Genomic DNA, 21,307 nt, shown 5'->3' with positions numbered 1-21,307 from the left:
CTGTACAGCTCCCGCGGCAAGGTGAGTCCCAGACTGCCCGAGTCCCAACGCTGCCTCGGGCGCGGGGAGGCGTTTCGCCTGCCCGGAGTTGGCCTGCAGCGAGTCCCCAGAGGCGGCCGTCCTGCGTGCAGAAGGTGGCCTTCCCGGACAGACGGTGTCATCCTGGAGTAGCCATTTCCCGTTGCAGGGGCGTTTGCGTCCCCCTGGCAGTAGGAGGACTTGCCGTTCTAAGCTGAGGCATGCTGCAAGGGACACGGCAGATAATGCTGCTTAATGCTGTGTTTTAATGCTAGCAAGGAGCTCCGGGCTTGCTTGCTTCTCTGCCTCTGGCCCGGAGCTGCCATGCATAGGCTGTGTAAAAGAGCCTATGTGTATCTCTAAAATCGGCGACCAGTGTTTCAGTGAAGTGTTACTGATTGCTATTAGGGGTCTCCTGGTTCCTGATGCTGAAAGCTTTGAAGAGCAAAGAAGCCACCTTTTTTCAAAATGTCGTATTACTTGGAATGAGTAGGAATAACACAAAAGTTTTTTAGCGTTGGACATTTCTGTGTGTGCGCCAAGGAAATCAGGCTGGTTTTCTGCATTTTTTTAATTTAGCCAAGATAAGTGTTACCTGTAGTTTCCTTTTCCACAAAGTCTGCTTGCTCCTTGTGATAAGGTCACTGCTACCTGAGCTGCTGGGTAGCGTCACTGTATTCTTACCACGCTTGTGAAGAATGATGTCCTTAACAGTCCCCTGAATCCAGTTTTCTTAATCCTTAAGTTTAGTAGTTTAGCAAACTTGAAACTGTTTTAAGTTTTCCAACTTCCTATATTCATAAGAACATAGTACCTTTCACAACTTTCCAGCATACTCTGATTATTCAGAGTAATAAATAAATATGTATGTAGGACTAAAATGAAATGCTAGCATTTTAAACACTGATGATAATATAGGTTTTTGTATTTCTATTCAACTTATGCCTCTTCTAGGGAAAAGAGTTAATTCTTTTTTAAAGGCCAGGCCATACTGTACCTAGAGACTGTAACCATGGTTTATGAAAATAAATTTCTGTTTTTCAGGAAAAATTAGATATGTCAACATATCCTGTTGAAAGCATTAGAAACTTCAGTATTATAGCTCACGTAGATCATGGCAAAAGTACACTAGCAGACAGATTGTTGGAAATTACAGGTAAGTGTTCTCATTTTATACTATCTTTTCTTGACATGTAAGATGATGTCTAAGTTTCTGTAGCTTTGAGTATTACTAAAATTTCTAATATCTTTGCTCTTCTAGTGCCAGGTTGCTTGTGCTTTTAGGCTGCCAGTTGTGTAGTGTTACAGATGTGAATATGATGGACTTACTTTCTGGTTGAGATCTGCCTACAAGTAGGGGTGAGGAAGTGTGTAGTTCACTCAAGGAAGTATGTAGTCTAGAAAGAGACTGAAATGGAGTGTAATTCCTTTTTCAAGATGCTACACCTGCTACATTCTTGACCAATCACTCATTAGGCCAGTACACAGCAAGTGTATGATGTTTACTGCCACTGTTTGGGCTGGACAGAAGGGGACTGTCATGACCTAGGAATTCTGGGCAGAGTAGTTTTCAAAAGTGTTATTGAAACAGAGAGGAACTTCAGCTGCTTGTACTAAGATGAAAGTAATGATAGGTCCTCTTGTGAGCAAACCATAAACAACTGCCTTGCGTGGTGGTGAAGCTTACCTGTACTGAAGCTGATATGATGCTGCATAGTTAGTTTTAGAAATGTACAGCCCTATGTTGATTTACATTTAGCGTGTAGAATAACTGCTAGTAATTAAGTGTAATTCCATAGATTCTCAGCTGCTATATAGACTTGCTTTTTCCTTTGCTCTAAATATTGGTGAAGTTGTGTTACTTTCATCTTCAGAGGTTTTTATTTTGTCCTCATCAGAGTGCTTCTTGGACTTCAATGTTTTTATTTCTGTGTTGTTGTTGAGGATAAGGAAAACTACCCCCCTTTAAAGTGAAAGTGAGAAACAGAAGTGCTAAGGGATCTTCATAACTATAAATGACCTTGAAACTAGGCTTTCCTTGGAAGGGAGAGACAGAGGTTGCCTTAGAGGATTCTCTAAGGTAAGCTGTAAAGCAATTGCTGTATCTCCCAAGAGGAGACTAATTCCAGAGCAGAGCTTAAATTAGCTACTCAGAAATACCCTTTGGAAGAGTCTTGCTTTTCTCACTTAAGCAGTGAGCAAAACAAAACCCAAGAGAGAAGCTTTTGATCAAAGTTATTCTTTATGATTATCTCCTATGTGTCACTATGGGCAATTTTACCTGATGTCTGTGAGAGAATGGAGTTTTGAATTCAGGTCTGTCAAGCTCTATGATAAAGCTTAGCTTAATCAGATGGAAGAGCTTCATTTGCAGCTGCAAGTCCCATGTTCTCCTGGTTAATGGCATTTTCAAGAATTATTTATTTTGAGAGCTAATGTGCTAAATCAGGTAATAAAACTGTTTTTTTTATCTTAGGAACAATTGCTAAAACTGGCCGTAATAAACAAGTGCTGGATAAACTGCAAGTGGAACGTGAAAGAGGAATTACAGTTAAAGCACAATCTGCATCTCTCTTTTACAGTCATGAAGGAGTAAACTACCTCTTAAATCTTATTGACACGCCAGTAAGTTAAGTATAAAAAGTGTTTAAATCACACAAAGCTAAATGTCTTTATATTTCAAAGTAGGAGATTTTTGTGTTTATTCAGTTTCTTTTTTTTTTTTTGTAAGAATTGTGTTTTGGATGAACATATATACAAATGAAAACATCATAATACAGAAATCTTTGCAAAGGACTCTAGAAATACCTGAAATTCTAAACATTTATTTTCTCCACAGGGCCATGTAGATTTCAGCTATGAAGTATCACGGTCACTGTCTGCCTGTCAAGGTGTCATACTTGTAGTGGATGCAAATGAGGTGGAGTTCTTAATTCTTGTTTTCTGCTTAGAATTTCAGCAATTTCTTTAAGTAAGCTAGAGAGAAGATTAGGGTTTTTTTTAATTTTTCCATCAGTGTTTTTGCCCCTGGTCTGTCTCTATAAAAGTGTTACGTTGCAGAAGAAGAGTAATGGGAGTTTTAAAAAAAAACTAGAGACAAATACTTGTGTGTTGCTAGATACTGCAGTTCCATGACATAGAAATAAAAGCACAGGATTAGTGAAGAATCAGATCCTACTTTGTACAGAGTATGAACTTTGCAAATGGCAGTCTGGAGAACTTTCAGCTGTTGTACTAATACCCATTTGAGTACCTTAAGTTTCTTGTTGGAAAGCTTGATGATTTGTTCAACCAACCACACTGTTAGTTATAAGTAATTGCTGTTGTGTTTTTGATTGTCAATAATACAAACCAATACTGGCGACATTAAAGCTAAAGGACACTAAAGCTAAAGATGAATGTGAATAAACTTATTCTGGAAACTTGAAGTTTTGTATCCACTAGATTAATAGGTTCTTGACTGATCTTTCAGGAGAAGCAGGAGAGTGAGGGAGTAAAATGTTTGTAAAGTGATAACTCTTATAAATTTACAGACAAAGTCTGTACTAGGAGGGAAGTGAAATTCGAGATTTTAGTTGTACTTTTATTTGTACAGTGCTAGGAACATTTTGAACAATCAGTTAACAGACTAGAATATGAGGATTACGGGAACATGATTTTAAATACAGACACATTCTCACGAAGTATTTTGATGATAATTTTCTCTGTGGCGTATTTATGATTGGATTGTACAAGGGTCAAATGAATGCTACTTTTTTCCTTGTTACATGAAAAAAAAATATCTAACTTCCTTTCAATGATTATGTACACTTGTTCCTTCCTAGCTTGGTGGGCAAGTAGACTTCTTAAGTAAGCTTCAGTAATAAGTATGTGTTCTAAATGTGCTGATGTTTTTATATTTAATGTGTATATATTTTTTTTTACGTCATATTTAAATATTATGTGATTATTTGATATTCTGTATTTGCCTTTTAGTCAGAATGCTCACAAACTCAACTCTTTCATTATAATTGCTAATGTTTCTCCTGCCAGACTGAATTCTGGAGGTAATTTTCAAGATTTAGGTCTTGCATACGTCTTTTTTTTTTTTCCTCCTTTTTTTTTTTTTAATAATTTTTTTTTGCTTCTTTATGTTGCCTAAAAAGTTAGGCCCATACATCTATAGTGAATATCCCCATATAAGTAATTTTTCCACTTGATCTGTTGTAAACAAAGCGGAAGACAAGAAGTAGCTTCTCTTTTTTCCTCTTCTTCTCCCACCCGCTTCTGCCCTCTCTGGTCCGATTGTCACCTTAGGCTTTATAATGTCATTCATTAGCATCTCTATCTCTTTCTCTTTGTTTTTCATTGTCTGGTACTTGGGTCTGGAAGGTAATCTTCCTTTTTCTTCTAATCATAGCTGTTCTTTTGCCATCCTTTTGAAAGAAATGTGAGGTACAAACCTTGCAGTTTGTTTTCTTTTTTGAAAATAACTGTAAAGTAAGTTGAAGGTATGTTCCTGCCCTCTGGAGTAACTACAGTCTTATTACCATGATAACCATACCTTTTTCTTTGTCTTAGTTAATTTGTGAAGAGTTTGTTATGGACAAAAAATCTGGTTTTTGAGGTACCTGTTATAATCTTGGTTATTCAGAAATAAATAACGTATACAAAAATATGTACTTGGTGCATAGTGTATGCATAATACTGTGTTATCTGTAAATAATTGCACATATGTGGTCACACATACAGCATCATTAGTTTGTCTAATTATATTCAGATTATGAGAAATGATACTTAGGAATGTTGTTTTCTTTCTCAGCAATGTGTATAATCAATAACTTATTTTCAGTCCCCCAAATGAAGGAGTGGCTAGAATAGCAAAGTAATTTTATATTTTATAGTACGCCTAAAAAAAAAAACAAACACCAAAACAAACAAAAAAAAACCCACAAACCACAAAACAAGCAAACAAAAAACCCCCAAAACCAGGAACATTCCATGTTAAACTTTTTTAATGCTTATTTTGTAGGGTATTCAGGCTCAGACAGTGGCAAACTTCTATCTTGCTTTTGAAGCACAGCTTGCAATAATTCCTGTCATAAATAAGGTAATAAAGGTTTGAGAGTTTCATATTAAATAGTTGTGTTGTTTAAAGGTGTAGAAGATTCATAAGAAATGTATCCTTAAATAGAAATATGTAATGAAAAAATAGCTAGAATATAATAAGAACTTTATGTTTTACTCATAAATACTCATAAAGGTTCCTTGACTTGTGTATTTGGAAACTACAGTGTTGGATCATACAGAAGACATGATTGCCTGTATATTTAGCAGTTTGTTGTTTTTCAGATTGACTTGAAGAATGCAGACCCTGAAAGAGTTGAAAAACAAATTGAGAAGCTGTTCGATATCCCTGTAGATGAATGTGTAAGGGTAAGATCTCTAGAAGTTTTATAACATGGCTGATTGTATATCTGTATCTACTTTGTAGCTACTGAAAGATACACACGTAGTAGATTAACAGGGTGTCATCTGTCTGCCTGTCCTTGTCTGACATATATGAATTTCTTTAAAGATTGTCTCCTGGAAAGCAAGAGTGGAGAACATACTTCCCAGTTAAAAATTCTAGTATGTCTTGATGAATGGCATCAGATAGATTTTAAATTATTTCTCATTGTGGGTCCGTAAATTCTTTTCACTTTTACTGTAACAATTGCCATTAAGGAGAGAAAAAAAATGTTACAGAATAATTTATAATCAAATAAGCATTTCATAGTAATAGCGTTCTAAAGTGTGCTTCAGAGTGCTTTTTATGGGTAGTAGTATCTGTGGCCACCAAAACTGTCTAAGTAAATGTGACGCTGTTTAATAGATACTGAATGAATGTAAGACACATGTCTTATAAAATTGTTGTTGGACTTGTTTTAGATTTCTGCTAAACAAGGAACAAACATTGAAAAAGTTCTTCAAAAGGTCATTGAGAAGATTCCACCGTAAGTTCTGTATTTAGTTGTGAAACCTTGTAAGGTTAACTAGGAAACAACGAGTTGCATTTATACAGTATAATGGCACTAGTTTTGCACTTAATATTTATCTGATTTAAAGTCAGTACTTATAAAGAGATGTGGGAGACATCTGATGTCTGAGCTGGTTAAGTCAGTTTCAAATTACAAATCAGAAAAAATGACGCTTCAGATTTGAGATGCCTTTTAAAAAATGAATGTGTGAATGTCAGCAGAGAAGACTTCTTTATTCTTAAGAAGTGGGAAATGAAAATGAATTCAGTATGAAATGAAAGATGAGAGGTGAGCCACTAAAGGTGATACTTCTATGAATGTTTATATAGCTTCCATGAAACTTAGTGTTTGAGGATCTATGTGTGCTGTTACTCCTTTTGAACATCGCATTGTTAAAATGATAAAGGTAATTGAAATCTGCTGTGTTTAGAGTTTCATATCTGGAATCCAACCTTTAAAATAGACTTTTATCTAGGAACTTGATGACAAAGCTGCTGAATTACAGTTTAGTTTCAATTAGCATATTGCTTTTTAATCTTTTTTCCTACTATTGTAATCCTCATATTAGTTAATAATTATAGCTAAAAGAAACCACAATGAAAATCTGAGATTAGGTTTCCGTGAAAGATGGCAAAACCAAAATATCAGTGAACTTTTTCTTTTTTTTTTTTAAAAAACTCAGCTGTTGGAATGTAACTGTTGAATTTTTGTTTCCCCCGTAATACGATATTTTAAGCATCGGTTTCAGCTGTTGTGAAATGGGTATGATGAATATGCATTTGGTTTTGTTCTATTTGTACTGCTATTGCACATGGGAGAAAAAAAACGTAAAGATTTGCTGCATAACAGTGAAACATTGAAATGATGTCTGGTATGTGTTTGTTTACTGAAAATTACTCAGTAGTTTTATCTATTTTAACGTGGAAGTTTTTGGGATGGGGTGCTTCCTCATTTGATATTGAATGAAAAACACACTGCTTAATATATGGTTTTAAACTTTTTTGTGACAGACCCCATTGTAATACTGCTGATCCATTGAAAGCCTTAGTGTTTGACTCCACCTTTGACCACTACCGAGGCGTCATAGCTAACATTGCACTTTTTGGTGGGGAGATTCAGAAAGGGCATAAAATTGTGTCTGCGCACACAAAGAAAAGATACGAAGTTAATGAAGTCGGAATTCTGACTCCGAATGAGCAGCCAACACATAAACTGTAAGTAAAAATTTCTTTCAATGGAACAAATCATAAATTGGTATAAGATACGAAATCCTGCGTTTCTGATTGATTTTTACTTTGAGTGGTAAAGGCTCGGAGATGTTTGTGGGTTTTGTTCTTTGGTGGTGGGGTTTTTTATGATGATTATCTGTAATTTAATGCTCAATGGCAGTGTTTTTCATTTTGGGCATGCTGAGGCAGAAGCTTTTGGGGATTGGTTTTTGAGTGCTGCTAGGGGGAAGAGGCCATTCTATCATCTATAGTACATGGAATATCTGGACAGCTAGTTTTTTTTAAGACTAGCATTTGATATTCTTATTCAGCTGTCCAATTTATTTCTAGGAACTACCTTGTTTGAGAGTGGAAGGGAATGGGGCTTCATCTTAGTTACTGCTGCAGCATATTTTGAGGGTGGAAAACTTAAAATCCATGAATGCAACAGCTTCCAGAAACTGGTTCCTCATGGCAGCAGTGGGAAGAAAATCAGGTACTTAGAATTAGTGGAGAAACTTTATTAGTTTGCATACAAGTATGTGTTAACGACTTTCTTGGGAGATTCTCAGTGAGACTGCGTTACTGTGTGTGGTGGGTTGAACCCAGCCAGCAACTAAGCACCCAGCCAGCCACTTGCTCATTGCCCCAGCGGGATGGGGGAGAGGACTGGAAAAGCAAAATTGAGGAAAGACTCATGGGTCAAGATAAAGACAGTTAAATAAGTGAAGGAAAAAGAAAAGCAGGGGGTAAAGGGGGAAGTGATGCAAAGACAATCAGTTACTCACCACCTCCCACAAGCAGACTGATCACTAGCAGACCAGCTAGTGTACAAGCAACAGCCACCTTGGAAAGACTATACTCCTTGTTTTTTATTGCCAAGCATGACGTTCTATGGCATGGAATATCCATGGTTTGGTCAGTTAGGTCTGCTGGCCTGGCTATATCACCTCCCAGCCTCTTGCCCTAGCCTATTTGCCGTGGGTGTCAAAGTGAGAAACAGAGAAAGCCTTCATGCTGTGCAAGCACTATTCAGCAACAGCTAAAACACTGGTGTGTTGTCAACACCATTTTATTCACAAATCCAAAGCACAGCACCATATGGGGCTGCGACGAAGAAAGTTAGCTCTATGCCAGCCAAAATCAGTACACTCTGTTTTATTCTTTATCTACCATGTGTTCCTCTCCTAAACAGCATTATGGGCCCATGGAAGGCATTTGTCTTACATTGTTTCTGCCGCTTAGTATATAAAACTTGTGGTGGCAGCTGGGAACTGTTCTGCTTCTGTTTCTTAGATCCTTGAGAAGTTCCTTCTAGCTCCAGCTTTCAAACTGAGAGTAGCACAGCATTCAGAATCCAGAACTATAAATGTACTGTTTAACTGTAACAGAAATAGAGCTACTTGAGTCAACAGATAGTTTGTCCCTTGAGATAAAGTTCACAGCTCAGAGGAGAAACAACTTAAATCTGGCTTTTGGACTGTGTATGGGCTTTTAGGGGGGTGATTTATTTGAATTTCTGACTGGGTGAAGTCAAGTGGGGAAAACAGCAGAAATACTGATAATGCCAAGAAGCATGTCCATATAATGCCTATTTTATTTAGATATGCTGGACAGGTGGGCTACCTGATTGCTGGAATGAAAGAAGTAACAGAAGCACAAATAGGAGACACACTGTTTTTCTATAAACAGCCAGTGGAGCCTTTGCCTGGCTTTAAGTCAGCGAAGCCAATGGTTTTTGCAGGTGAGAAGTAAACTGATATAAGATGGAATTACTTTTCCAGTAACCAGACTAAGAGAGCTATTAAAGCTTCTAAAGTAATATATGTGTATATTAAGAGTTGTGAGGATTGGAATTTTAGCAAAGTTAAGCTACAGAGGCACATCATTTATAAGCTTTGTGTAATTTTCCCTGTGACTCAACAGACAAGATTCATAATAGTTGCAGACTGGTTTTAGATGAATACAAGACTAACATGTATTTTTAGCCAGAATTATTGCTTCTAATGCCAGTAAATTCTTGATAGCTGGAAAAGAAGAGTTGAGACTTCAAAAAAATGAAGTCCATTTAGGAATTCTTCATCTTGATAACCGGGTTTCCATAATTATTGTGAAATCTTTTTTCTTTTAAAAATTAGCAACTGTTTAATTTTTGTTAAATATGGTAAACTACCAAAGCTAATATTCAGAATGATTCTGTAAAAGATTTGACTTTTTAAGCTTGAATAGTTCTGTTAAGCTGTTGCCACCAGCTTCCAGTAACTACTACAAATGCTATGGAAGATGGCTTTAGAAAGAAATAAATTCTGTAAATCACTTTCTAGACTTGTTGTGATGGAATGTGTAAAATTCACTTGAACTGTCTCATGGATATTATGCTGTCTGTCAGTGAATGTAGAAAGGTGTAATCCTGTAATTTTTTTTTTTGTGTGCATGTGTGTTGCTTCTTGGTATAGAGCAATCTACATTTTCTGAACACATGGTGATGTGAAAAGTGGTACAGTAGAACCTATTTCAGGCAGTAATTATACAGACGACTGCTTTTTATTAACTTCAAAAAATTATAGAAACATTCACAACTTTGATATGGCAAATTTCTTTTTTGCCATTCACTCTTATCTTTGAAGGAACATCTTTTATTCATTTATGTTTAAGCTACATGTTTACACTGCAGCCCTGCAAAACAATTGTGCCTCTTCCACAACTGTGAAGGATTAGATGAGTACAGTATCCCTACCATTATGGTTTGAATGTTAATTCCTCGGTTTTTTGAGGTAATCTAAAACTTTATTACATTTTAACTGATTTTTGGTGAAAAGAAAAAATTCCTTGTATTGTTTTTCACATTTTAAAAAAGTTGGAACAGCAAGTAAGCTCTTTCTGATTTCATTACTGTGTTCACTGTAAAAGGCATATTTGAAAGCTAAGTACACACTAGATAAAGCTGTCACATCACTTCTATCTAATATATTCTGACAGGAATGTATCCTGTAGATCAAACAGAATATAATAATTTCAAAAGTGCTTTGGAAAGGCTGACATTGAATGACTCCAGTGTAACTGTTCATCGTGACAGTAGCCTTGCCCTAGGAGCTGGATGGAGGTGAGGCTTTTATACTGCTTTCATTTTTGGAACTGTTTGTAAATTGAGAATGCAGGTTTAAGTCAACTGAAGGTTGAATTAAAATGAATTCAAGTTTAGGAGCTTTAATTAAAATTAATGGTAGGTAAAGATCAAAAGCATTTGATTTTCTTATGTTCTGTATTTGCGCAGAGTATGCAATTTGTTGTGATTGATAGTTTTTGTTCTCAAAGACTCATACTATTCAACTGTAGGATCATTTGGTCTTTCAGAGATTGTTTGCTGTGCCTGATATTGCAAGACTAGCAGTGTGAACATGCTGGAGAGAAAAAAAGCCCACTGAAATTCCAGGGGATATACAAATACTTCTACCAACAGTACCTTTTTTTTCCAGGTTGGGTTTCCTTGGTCTTTTACATATGGAAGTTTTTAATCAACGTTTGGAGCAAGAGTATAACATGTCTGTTATTTTAACTGCACCTACGGTTCCTTATAAAGCTATTCTTTCCTCAGCAAAGTTGATAAAGGTATGTTAAATTTATTACAGCTTTATGTAAATAGCAGCTTAAAAGCCTCCTCTAATAAACATCTACACTTTTTTTTTTTAATGTAGACTAGTACTTTATTTTATGGTAAACATTAGATACACCAGTATTTAACTTAAAACTTTTTAAAATGGACTTTAAGAATGTTAGCTTTCCTTCCCCCTTCCACTTCAAGCACTCTCTTTTTATGCCTTACACCTGTCCTTGAAAATGGGAATAAAGGACACATTTCTTGTTGTATTCTTTTAAGTGCATACTGACTGGACTGAGTTTAAAGGAAGTGAAATAATCTCCCAGGCTTTATCAGTCAGAAAATATTAACGTTTCTGGGAATAGCTTGTAATACTACTGTAGACTGGCAGGGGCTGGTGAAGACAAGTGAGTTTTCGATAGTGGTGAAACAGGCATGTGCAAACTTCATTGAACTGGGTGCAAAGAAAATAACTGTGAGTTTAAAGAGAGTTGGAGTTATGAGCACTTGCTGACAGAGGAGGCTGCAAATAGGTCGGCTCCTTATTATCCAACATGTACCTCTAAATATTACAGAAAATCTGTAAATTCCAAACAGCTTCTGTAAGAAAGGTTACTCTACTTGCAAAGTGTAAGGCATAGACCCTTTTACTCTCCAGTTATTTTGGTTTCTTGCTTAGGCAGTGTAGCAGCTATGAATGAAGTAGTTGACACCTTTGGTGCATAAGTGATTTTGGATTGCTGATGTGGGACACTGTTTTCAAACAGTGCTGGAAGTTGGGTCATTTTTCAAGAACACTGCCTTGTCAGTGGAAAGTGATATAATCGCTTGCTTTGGTGCATGGGGGGGTTATATGTACACAATAAGAAACACGACTTTCCTTTTATTCTTACTTCAGAAGGATAACTCCAGCCCTTATCCGGATGTTGGACTAGAAGAAAATAGGTCATGAAAACACTTGCATGGGAATCAAAAACTTAATTTCTAAGCCCACTTCAGCCTGTAAGGGAGCCTGAGCCCAAAGTTCTACTTAGAGAAGAATGTCCCCATTACCAAACTCCAGAATACTTGGAGCAGGTCTTTTGTTGAAGCTGTGCCTTATACCTTACAGGATCAGGATGGAGTAAGAAGGAAGATCCTTGCTCTACAGGGAAAAGAAAGAAATGGAAAGATGGACAGAAAGGCTTTTTTATTTCTGAGGATAACTCTGGGTTGTAGTCCTAGTTCTAAGCACTTCTTGTGTTTAAAATTCACTGGATAAAATTCTTAAAAAGACGTTTTCCTAGTGAAAAGTAATTCCTATAATCTTTCTATATAATGGTATTTAAAGATATGCTGATTGGAGACTTCTGTATGCGATGTAGAAATCTCTTTCAAAATTGTGCTTGGTATGAATTTGGGTTACATAATTCACAAGTGTTTCCAAGCAATTGAAACATTTTTTAGCATTTTTTTCAATGCTACATTTGTCTCCTTTGCTATTCAGTCTACGTATTTGTAAAATTACAGTATCCGTTTTGTTTGTTTGTTTGTTTTCAGGAGTATGGTAAAGCAGAGATTACTATTATCAACCCTGCTCAGTTTCCTGATAAACTTTCAGTATCTGAATATTTGGAGCCAACTGTTCTTGGTACTATTGTAACACCTCATGAATACATTGGGAAAATAATTGCTTTGTGTCAGGTTGGTATATAGTTTTGTCATTTTTATTTTTAAGCTCGTCATATCATACTTAAAGTGAAGATACTAGATAGTAAGATACTAGATACTATTGAAGAGTACCTTTGACAGTAATTATTAAGTATTTTTGAAAAAAAATATTTTAAACTTTTTATGTGTAAAATTATTTGTGAACTACAAAATCCTTATACTGAAAGTTAGTGATGAAGCTCAGTGACTATAAGTACCTGGTCAAGCATCCTGTACTAGACAAATTCATAGCTAGTTCTGTTTTCCTGAAAGAATGGAATCTGCAGCAGGGGAATAAGATCTATTGTTTTTTAGACATATATTCATGGAAATACGACTTCTGTTAACCTGTAATGAGGCTTCATGTGTTTTCAGTACTTTACTGGAGTACATTTATGGTAGTGATGGCCAAACACATTTCCCCAAGGGTATTTGAAATAGTTTTAACTAAAAATGTTTTAACTGCCATGTGTATTGTCTTTATATAATTTCTTCACAATATTTTCTTAGCTTTTAACATTTCAAAATGTATTATACAGAAGAGTATATTACTAGTATGTCAGTACAGTGAAGTATAAGATCTATTACAAAGAATTCCTAAAATAACTTTAAGAACACCCTTCTGGCAGAAAAGAAGATGAGCCTGCAAGTCCTACTGTGTAATACCCCAATGTATGTGAAAGTCTAATTTCAGTGAGATTTTATGGCCAAATGATTGTACATTTAAAAGGCAGCAGTAAGCAGAAACTGTTAAGGATTTCAGAAATTCACCTTTTAGAGATGATAGACTTGAATCATTTGTCCAGTTAAGTTACAACTACTTCATTTATTATGGTGCTTCATTTGTTCTGGGACTTTAGCAAACTACCAATAGGAAAGTTACTTTGGGGCTTGAAGTACGGGAGACTGGATGGCTGTGTATTTTAATTTGCTTTGTATTAATTTGTAGAAAACTTGTGTCAGGGGGAATTGAAACAATTTTTATTTGTCTAGGATCGTAGGGCAGTCCAGAAGGATATGTTGTACATTGATGAACACAGGGTTATGCTAAAATACTTCTTTCCACTGAATGAAATTGTGGTGGATTTTTATGATGCTCTTAAGTCTCTGTCTTCTGGTTATGCAAGGTAACTACCTCCTCTGTCCGCCTTCCCCTCTCCCCACCCTTGACCCGAAGGGGTGAATGAAAAAAGATCTGAGAAGAAGACATGGAAGGGCACAAGTGAAGAATATTCTTTTATGATGGTGCTGCAAACTGAGTCTTACTTCACCTTTAATGAATTAGATTCACTGTGAAAATGGATGGAAATAAATCTGAAAAACACTAAAAGTGCATTGCTATGTAATAATAATTTTCTCTGGTGATGCATGTATTTTTCAAGTGTGACCTATAGAGCGGCACTCACTCATCTAGTTGAGTAAGATCTAGATGGTTCTTGTTTGTCTAAAGTGACAATGGGCATTTTCTATCGAAGGAATCACTGAAAATGTACTTCCTACTGTATTGTCTCTTGGTGGAAAAGGGAAAATAACCAAATACTGATTCTTTAAAGCTAATAAAACAATCAACAAACTATATTTAAAACAAACAACACTTACTTACATGCTTTATTGTGGGAATAAAGTAAATCATCTGTATTTTGAGACAAAATGTTCAGCGGTGGGTGGATTCTATAAATTCAGAGGTTAGAATAATGCTCAGCCATTTGTGAAGAACCTTTGTGAGTTTAATGGAAGGGAAAACGTTGCATGGCAGATGAGCTTATGCCACAGGAGACTCAATAGCTCTTACAAACCTGGTATGTAGACATGTTGTTAGCAAGATATATTACATTTTGACAGGAACTGGTATACCCAATTACATTTTTCATTGTATAAGCATAGAAATGAATTTTGTTGAAGGACTGAATTTGGTTTGAGTTTCTGTTGTCTTAAATATGCCTTATAAAGGTAAGGCAAGATGTGTTTTCCCCGGGCTTGTGTATATTTGAAGTAGAAGCATAAGCAGAAGTGGGGAGGCAAGAAGGACAGGTAGAAGAAAAAGGGGGATGGAGATTTTGAATTTTCTCTCAGGATCTAGCTCTCCAACTAGGTAAAAACCAATGTTTATCAAGAAGCTATCTCATTAGCAGAATTATGCTGGGTTTCCTTTGATTCAGGTGTGATTGCAAACAATGTTGCATTGTCTTATTTCTCAATTTTTATTTCCTAATTGACTCCCTAATGTTGCTTGTGTATTTAATGCTCTCCATAATCATACTTCTGTTATATGAATCTATCCACACAACTATGGTTTATCTAAGCCAATTAAGACAGAAGTACTTTCAAATACTCTTAAAGGATTTTTTTCCCCTCTCTTCTGATATTTCAGATCTGACCACATTAGTGGTACTGGCATTCTCCACATTTATACTTACATACAAGATATATATATATTACATACGTGTATCTCTGCATCTTCTCCATTTTTAAGAATTTTTGCAGACTGACACATAGACAGGAAGGCCCATACCTACCAAAAGAGAAATATGGTTTGGAAATGAAGAGGAGAACTTTGTTGTCAGAGAGAATGATAATAGGGGTCATATAAAAGTCTGTCAAATGAGAGGATGAAAAGAAAACAATCCAGTGTTAGTGTTTAATTTGTGTGACATGAAGGATGTTTAGTCTTCAAAAGCTGTGTTGAAGAGTTCTGTTGCCTGGAGCTTTAAGGAACTTCCAGCTGATAGAAAAGCAGTGTTTGAATAAACTCTTTAAGAGATTGCAGTAAGAATGTAGAGTTTTGATTGATTTATCTTGCTGAGTAGCTGGAAGATAGGATGATGTCTTCTGCTGCCTTGGAGATGAGATTTATCTGCAGTAAATTTCTAGTCCAGCCTTGCATAAGGGAGACGTACTGAGAGACTATTAAAAACTGTGCTCCTATTTTAATAAAAAGTTTGAGTGTTTTATTAAGAAATGTATCTAAAACTTAAAATTTATGGAACAAAGAATGCAGAATATAATTTTTACAAAACCATCACTAACTTTTAAACTGCTTTCATTTAGTTTTGATTATGAAGATGCAGGATACCAGGCAGCAGACCTTATCAAAATGGATATCCTTCTAAATGGAAATCCAGTTGAAGAACTGGCTACGATCATACACAAGTAGGTTGACTGGATTCTCTATTCCAAAGGAATAAGGCTTCCTATTAATATACAATGAAATCATATTTGTCATATATTAGTAATACATATATATGTGTGTGAAAACAGCATTGAGGATTTCACCACATCGCCACTTTTGCTAGCTCTAATATTTTTGTGGTAATGTAAGGCAGGGAGGAGAAGGAAATGCAAAATGCCAGTCTTTCAACGGGCTGGAAAAATTTAAAACAGACCAGTCTAGGAGATGCCAGATGAATTGTTTACGGCACTGTCCTGGTATCTTTGAAAATGGAAATGCAAAATGGAGTGGCCAGCCTTGCAAAAGTTAGTTATTGCTTTAACATGTGTTTCTTGATCAGTTTAGCTAGCACCCCTGAACTGTTTCGCTCTCTAAAACTCATGATAGCCTTTCTTTTAGCTTTAGATTACAAATTTTTTTTTTTACTTGTAGACAGCATTCATTCTGCTCCTGCTTCAGTTATTCTCAGAGTCCTCTCACTGTGAATAGACTGTATCTGTCTATATAAAAAGAATTATGCTGAATTACGTTTATAGAGAAAGAATTACGGAGATTACTGTAAGCTCAGTATTAAGCTAGCCATTATTATTTGTCCTAATTATACAAATAAGTATCTCTGTCTTCTAAAACTGTAATGCTTAATGAACATTACGTAAGTACTTCATGCTTAAACTGTTTGTTTTATACAGGTAGCAGGGAGTCACATTGTTGCTACATGAAAACATGTAAAACTGTTTTCAGCTGTTATGTTGCTCAAAAATGTTCACTAAATATGGATGGTTTTAGAGAGAAGAGACCCATTTATTTTCAATGGCTTATGAAAGTATCTGCTTAGTAGCTTCTTTTAGACCTTTTGTCGTTTTCTCTTTCCAAAATATGAAGCATATGCAGATGCTGAATATAGTTGGATAATTTTTATTAGCAGATGACAAGAGTATATTAAAACATTTTCTGTTTGTTTTTTTTCTTGTTATTTAAAAATAGTTCTTTTAAAAATATGTCTATAATACCTAGATTTTTTGACCTTTCGGGCCTACTATCAATGAAAATCCTCCTTGACCTTCTAGTTTAAACTTGAAGCTGTGACAGTATTCAAAATGGCTTCAGTGTGATAGATAATCAGGCTGTTTATAATAAATATTTTAAATTTATTTGAAGACCTTCTGTTAATACAGTCTTATCACCTGTTTGTATGAAACAGGTGACATAAAGAGACCACTCATTAGATGTAAAATTATGATCTGATCAGCTTATCTTTTGAGTTAAAAAGAGGAAAACCTTTACTAAAATCCTTTTATCAAACAGTTTGGACTATGGATATATTTTTGGGGTTGTATTACTCTTTCTGAAAACATGGTGACTTTCTTTTTCAGTGATAAGGCATATGCTACTGGTAAGTTCCTGTGTGAACGTTTAAAAGATGCTATACCTAGACAGTTGTTTGAAATAGCCATCCAGGCTGCTATTGGCAAGAAAATCATTGCAAGAGAAACGTAAGTGAAGCCCTTCTGTTTCCCTTTTTTTTTTCCCCTTATTTTAAGCTACTTAAAATATGGATTTTTAATGTCTTACCTAAATAGTTTTATACATTACAGTACTTGGATTTTACTGTAAAGTCGTATTTTTCTTGTATATGCTACGAGACCTCTTGGGGGGGGGGGGGGGAATAACAAAACATTTGACCTGTGACTATGACTAAGGACTTTGTATAAATTTAATTGAAAAAAAAAAAAAAGTATTTTTATTTTAAATTGCTTGTGGTCAGCAGTGGGTAGAGTATAACTTGCAACACCCATCTGTCCACTTCCTCTTTGGCAGTGGAAAAAGTTTCTTACTACTGAAAAAATTAGGTAGTTGTGGAATAGTTTAACCTCTGGGAGAATCAGCAAAAAAAAAAGAACTGAACTGTGCTATTCCAAAGGAAATACGTTGCAAGCTGAACACACAACTATTTCTTAGCAGCACTCACTTCTTTTAGAGCAAACTGTTTCCTTGATGCTGTGTTTCTTGTCACATTTTTGCTGTTGCTGTTTAAATAGGATTTAAATTGTGGTAAAAGAATTAAAGGTAGGGATCCAAGCAGAGGTGCTGTAAGAATTTGTGGGTACATATCTATATACACACATATGTAACGCCTACTGTGAATCATAGCAGAAATCCTAGATAAAAAGGCAAGACTGTAATTTTTATGTACATACTATACACCCTAAGGGATATTTCTAGAATTGAGAAATGTGAATTAAGTCTTTTGTTTAGAACTTTGTCTTCTGTGTACAAAATATGAAAATGTCATGATTCCAGTGCATCTTACAAAACTAGTAGAAAAACAATGCTTAGTATTTTGACAACTCATATTTAGCTTCACATATAGGAACACATGTTCTAATGTGTTAAAGTATATATGTTATTTTATTTTACAGGCTGAAAGCTTACAGAAAAAATGTTGTGGCAAAATGTGTAGGTATTTTTTTCATTTTTTTGATGTTTCTGATGAGTGCAAACCTAAGAGTCTTGCTAATGTGCTAGGCCTATCTTTTCCTAGAAACCCAGCAAAATCACATTCTGCTTGTGCTCCTAAGTGTCAATGGAATATTAACAGATACTTTTAAGCTTTTATTTTAAAATTCAACTCATGTAACCTCTAGTTGCAGCTTGCAGTAAGAGTGGATCAGAAAGAGTAACGGCTTTTTCAAAATTACACCCTTAGAGTGAACTCAACAGTGTGTGTCTGTGTTCACTCCTGTCTCCTCACCATTTTCTAATAGTTGTAGACATACAGTAAATGTATGTGTGTGTACACGCACATATGTGTAACTTCACACATATCCTAAATTGTTTTTTCCAGGTGATTTAAGAAACTATAAAAATGCTTCTTTAGAGACTGATTGTGATTAGACTTTTACATGGGTTTTCAGTAAAACATCATGACAAGGCCTTAAATATGCAATAGTTGACTATCAACAGGACTGGACAAAGCTATAGGAAAAATGTGATGCCTCTTACTTGTCTTTAGCTCTCTGAAGCGAACATGTTGGGATAAAAATTAAACAAGTGTCCCTTTCTCACAACTTATGGAATTCTTCTGGTAGGCACGTACATGGGATGGTGTTTGTTCAACATTGTTTAAGGGTTCAGTTAAGTTATCTAGACATAGGCACCTACTGCTAGTCAAGATGCCCCAGCGTATCTGAGCTGGCATCCTGCTGCTGTTCCAAGGGGATTTGGATATCCTATAGGTTGTGTCTAATGTCAGCCATGCTTATGTGAATGTATGTATTTAGGTAACTGAATTCAACCCTCAATGAACATGCATACTTGCTCCCTTATTCTTTTTAACCAGTGGTCTTTTGGGATAACTATTTGGAGTATAAAATAATCTTTTGTCATAATGTAACTAGCCTTTCTGACTATTTTTAAGCCCTTGAGTTTAGTGTTGCTGAAATGTATTGTAGTTGCATTTAAGCTTACTAAAATACTTCTCCTTTTCGTAGTATGGTGGAGACATTACAAGAAGAATGAAGCTTTTAAAGAGGCAGGCAGAAGGGAAGAAGTTGATGAGAAAAATTGGCAATGTGGAAGTACCAAGAGATGCCTTTATACGTGTTTTAAAGAGACAAACTGACAAATAGAGATCAGTGACATGTAGCTGATTATTCTCTCAACTTTTTGCAGACAGTACCATGATAAGCTCATGTATAATTTATCACTCTGAGAGGGAATATATTTGACTTTAAATGGTGTAAATTAAATATATGTGGGAACATAAATTGAAAGGACTATGTACTTAGAATGTACAGATACTTGCAGATTATTATAAAATTAAAGTTACTAAAATTGACTTAACTGAATCTAAAAGTTTTCATTTTGTTGTTTTTCATTGCATTTCATTGTTTTCATACTTTTTAACACTTAAAATTTAACATAATTATGTTTTATTTTTGCATTGCAAGTCTGTATGAGAGAACAGGAACAATGTGGCAAAAAGTTATAAAAATAGTTGAAAGGTATGTATAGACAAACAATGCTTTTTTTTTTTTTTTAAAATTTGAACTGTGCCACAAAAACATCAAGCTGCTTCCTGTTTTACTTTTTAAAGTTGCTGTTGTCAGGAAATCATGATGATGTTGGGAAATCGCATCAAGAAAAACTAATAATGACTCTTTTTAATGTACCACACTATTTATTTTAAACTTGTTGAAGTGTGTCGGTTTACCATGAATACAGCCTACCTATGCTAATCTCCAAAGAAATCTCAAGTCTTAATATATTAAAACACAAGATATGTAACTACTCCACCAATAAGATCAATGAAGTCCTTAAAGAATTCCTTTGGCATGAAGGTTTGGTTAGAACATGTCTTGGTGTACTTGTTGAAGTTTTACTTACATTGTTTACATACTAAAGTTTGTCAGTTCTCACTTGAAAGCTGTAGTTAAGTGTGCTTAATATAAGTTCTTGCTTTTGGAAGTGTCAACAAAGCAATCATTAACACAAGTTAATGACCATGCTATATACTGTATTCACAACTGTATGCCCACCTCCAAAAGCTTTTAAGCTGCTTTTATTTTTTAGATCTTCAGGGACTAATTTGGGTCTTCACAGATCTTCACTTCTTGTTACTAAATATATTTTAGAGAACAAATTGCTGGTAATACCTTCTAAAGTACTCAATCACTAGGAAAGGCTGCTCTTAAATTTAGGCTTGTAACTACAATATGAGATTGATTAAGCATAAGCTAGTTCTTTTATTTCAACCTGAGTACAAGGATGAATTGGGAACATCCTTGGAGGGATGGAATTGAACTGGACACCTTCAGAGGTCCCTTTCAACCTATATTACTCTCAGAGTCTACAGAAAAAGGAGGAAGAGAATTTTCATACTTCAGTGGTTTGTGGGTTGGTTGGTTTTGTTGTTGTTTATTTTTTATTTGAAGCTGTTTCAGCTATATTGAAAAACCAAAGATCTGGATGTGAACGAGGTATCCCATACCTCTCATAAAGGTACCTAAGCTGCTGCTACTACTACTGATCCTGAAGATAGGAAAGATGCTGTGGACAAAGGCTCTCTATCATTAACATAATTATTATTTCTCCCTTGCTATCTTAAAAGACAGCATTTGAGAAAGTACAGAGATATCTTTAAGAAAGTTCAGGTATAGTAATATGTGCTAAAAGCAAAGGAACTAACGCAAAATTTTTAATATTTTTTTTCCCTTTAAATAGACCTAAAAGAGAGAAAGTACTTGCTCTGTACTGAGGAATAAGGCAGAAGCTAAAGGTAAGCTAGAGATTATCCAAGTAGTAAATCTTTTGTAAAGTTGCTGAGTATGACACATCAAATATATGTTACCTAAATAAATGAAACTTACATATATGGATAAAGCTGCCTTGGGAATGGGACTAGAAGAACTCGGTCTTTTAACCTTATTACAGTCATCTGAAGCAGCAAAAATATAAATTTGTAGTCCAATTCTGAGAGGACTTGTATATGATGTCAGTTTTGAGACCAAGGACTTCAAATGAACAGTAGATGAAGTATTAGTTTTTAACACAAAATGACCTGATCCTATCTAGCCACATACTTTTTCTTTTTTTTTTTTTTCCCTCTCCCTCTACCCCACTCCCC

General features: G+C 35.3%; 1 protein-coding gene across 1 annotated transcript; it reads left to right on the top strand.

Moving 5' to 3' along the window:
* The first annotated feature begins 1,068 nt into the window (after window positions 1-1,068).
* Window positions 1,069-19,576, top strand: GUF1 (GUF1 GTPase homolog (S. cerevisiae)). The gene is made up of 16 exons (XM_009582822.1): window positions 1,069-1,174; window positions 2,495-2,643; window positions 2,858-2,938; window positions 5,030-5,107; window positions 5,350-5,433; window positions 5,929-5,993; window positions 7,028-7,231; window positions 8,830-8,969; window positions 10,205-10,328; window positions 10,702-10,834; window positions 12,363-12,506; window positions 13,506-13,639; window positions 15,561-15,662; window positions 17,055-17,174; window positions 18,102-18,138; window positions 19,173-19,576. The coding sequence occupies exons 1-16, from the start codon at window positions 1,075-1,077 to the stop codon at window positions 19,308-19,310; spliced, it is 1,833 nt and encodes a 610-aa protein (XP_009581117.1). The 5' UTR covers window positions 1,069-1,074; the 3' UTR covers window positions 19,311-19,576.
* Window positions 19,577-21,307: the final 1,731 nt, after the last annotated feature.

This window comes from Fulmarus glacialis, unplaced genomic scaffold (genome assembly GCF_000690835.1).
Source record: "Fulmarus glacialis isolate BGI_N327 unplaced genomic scaffold, ASM69083v1 scaffold16538, whole genome shotgun sequence".
Classification (NCBI taxonomy): Eukaryota; Metazoa; Chordata; class Aves; order Procellariiformes; family Procellariidae; genus Fulmarus; species Fulmarus glacialis.
This window is presented reverse-complemented; position numbering and strand designations above follow the sequence as displayed.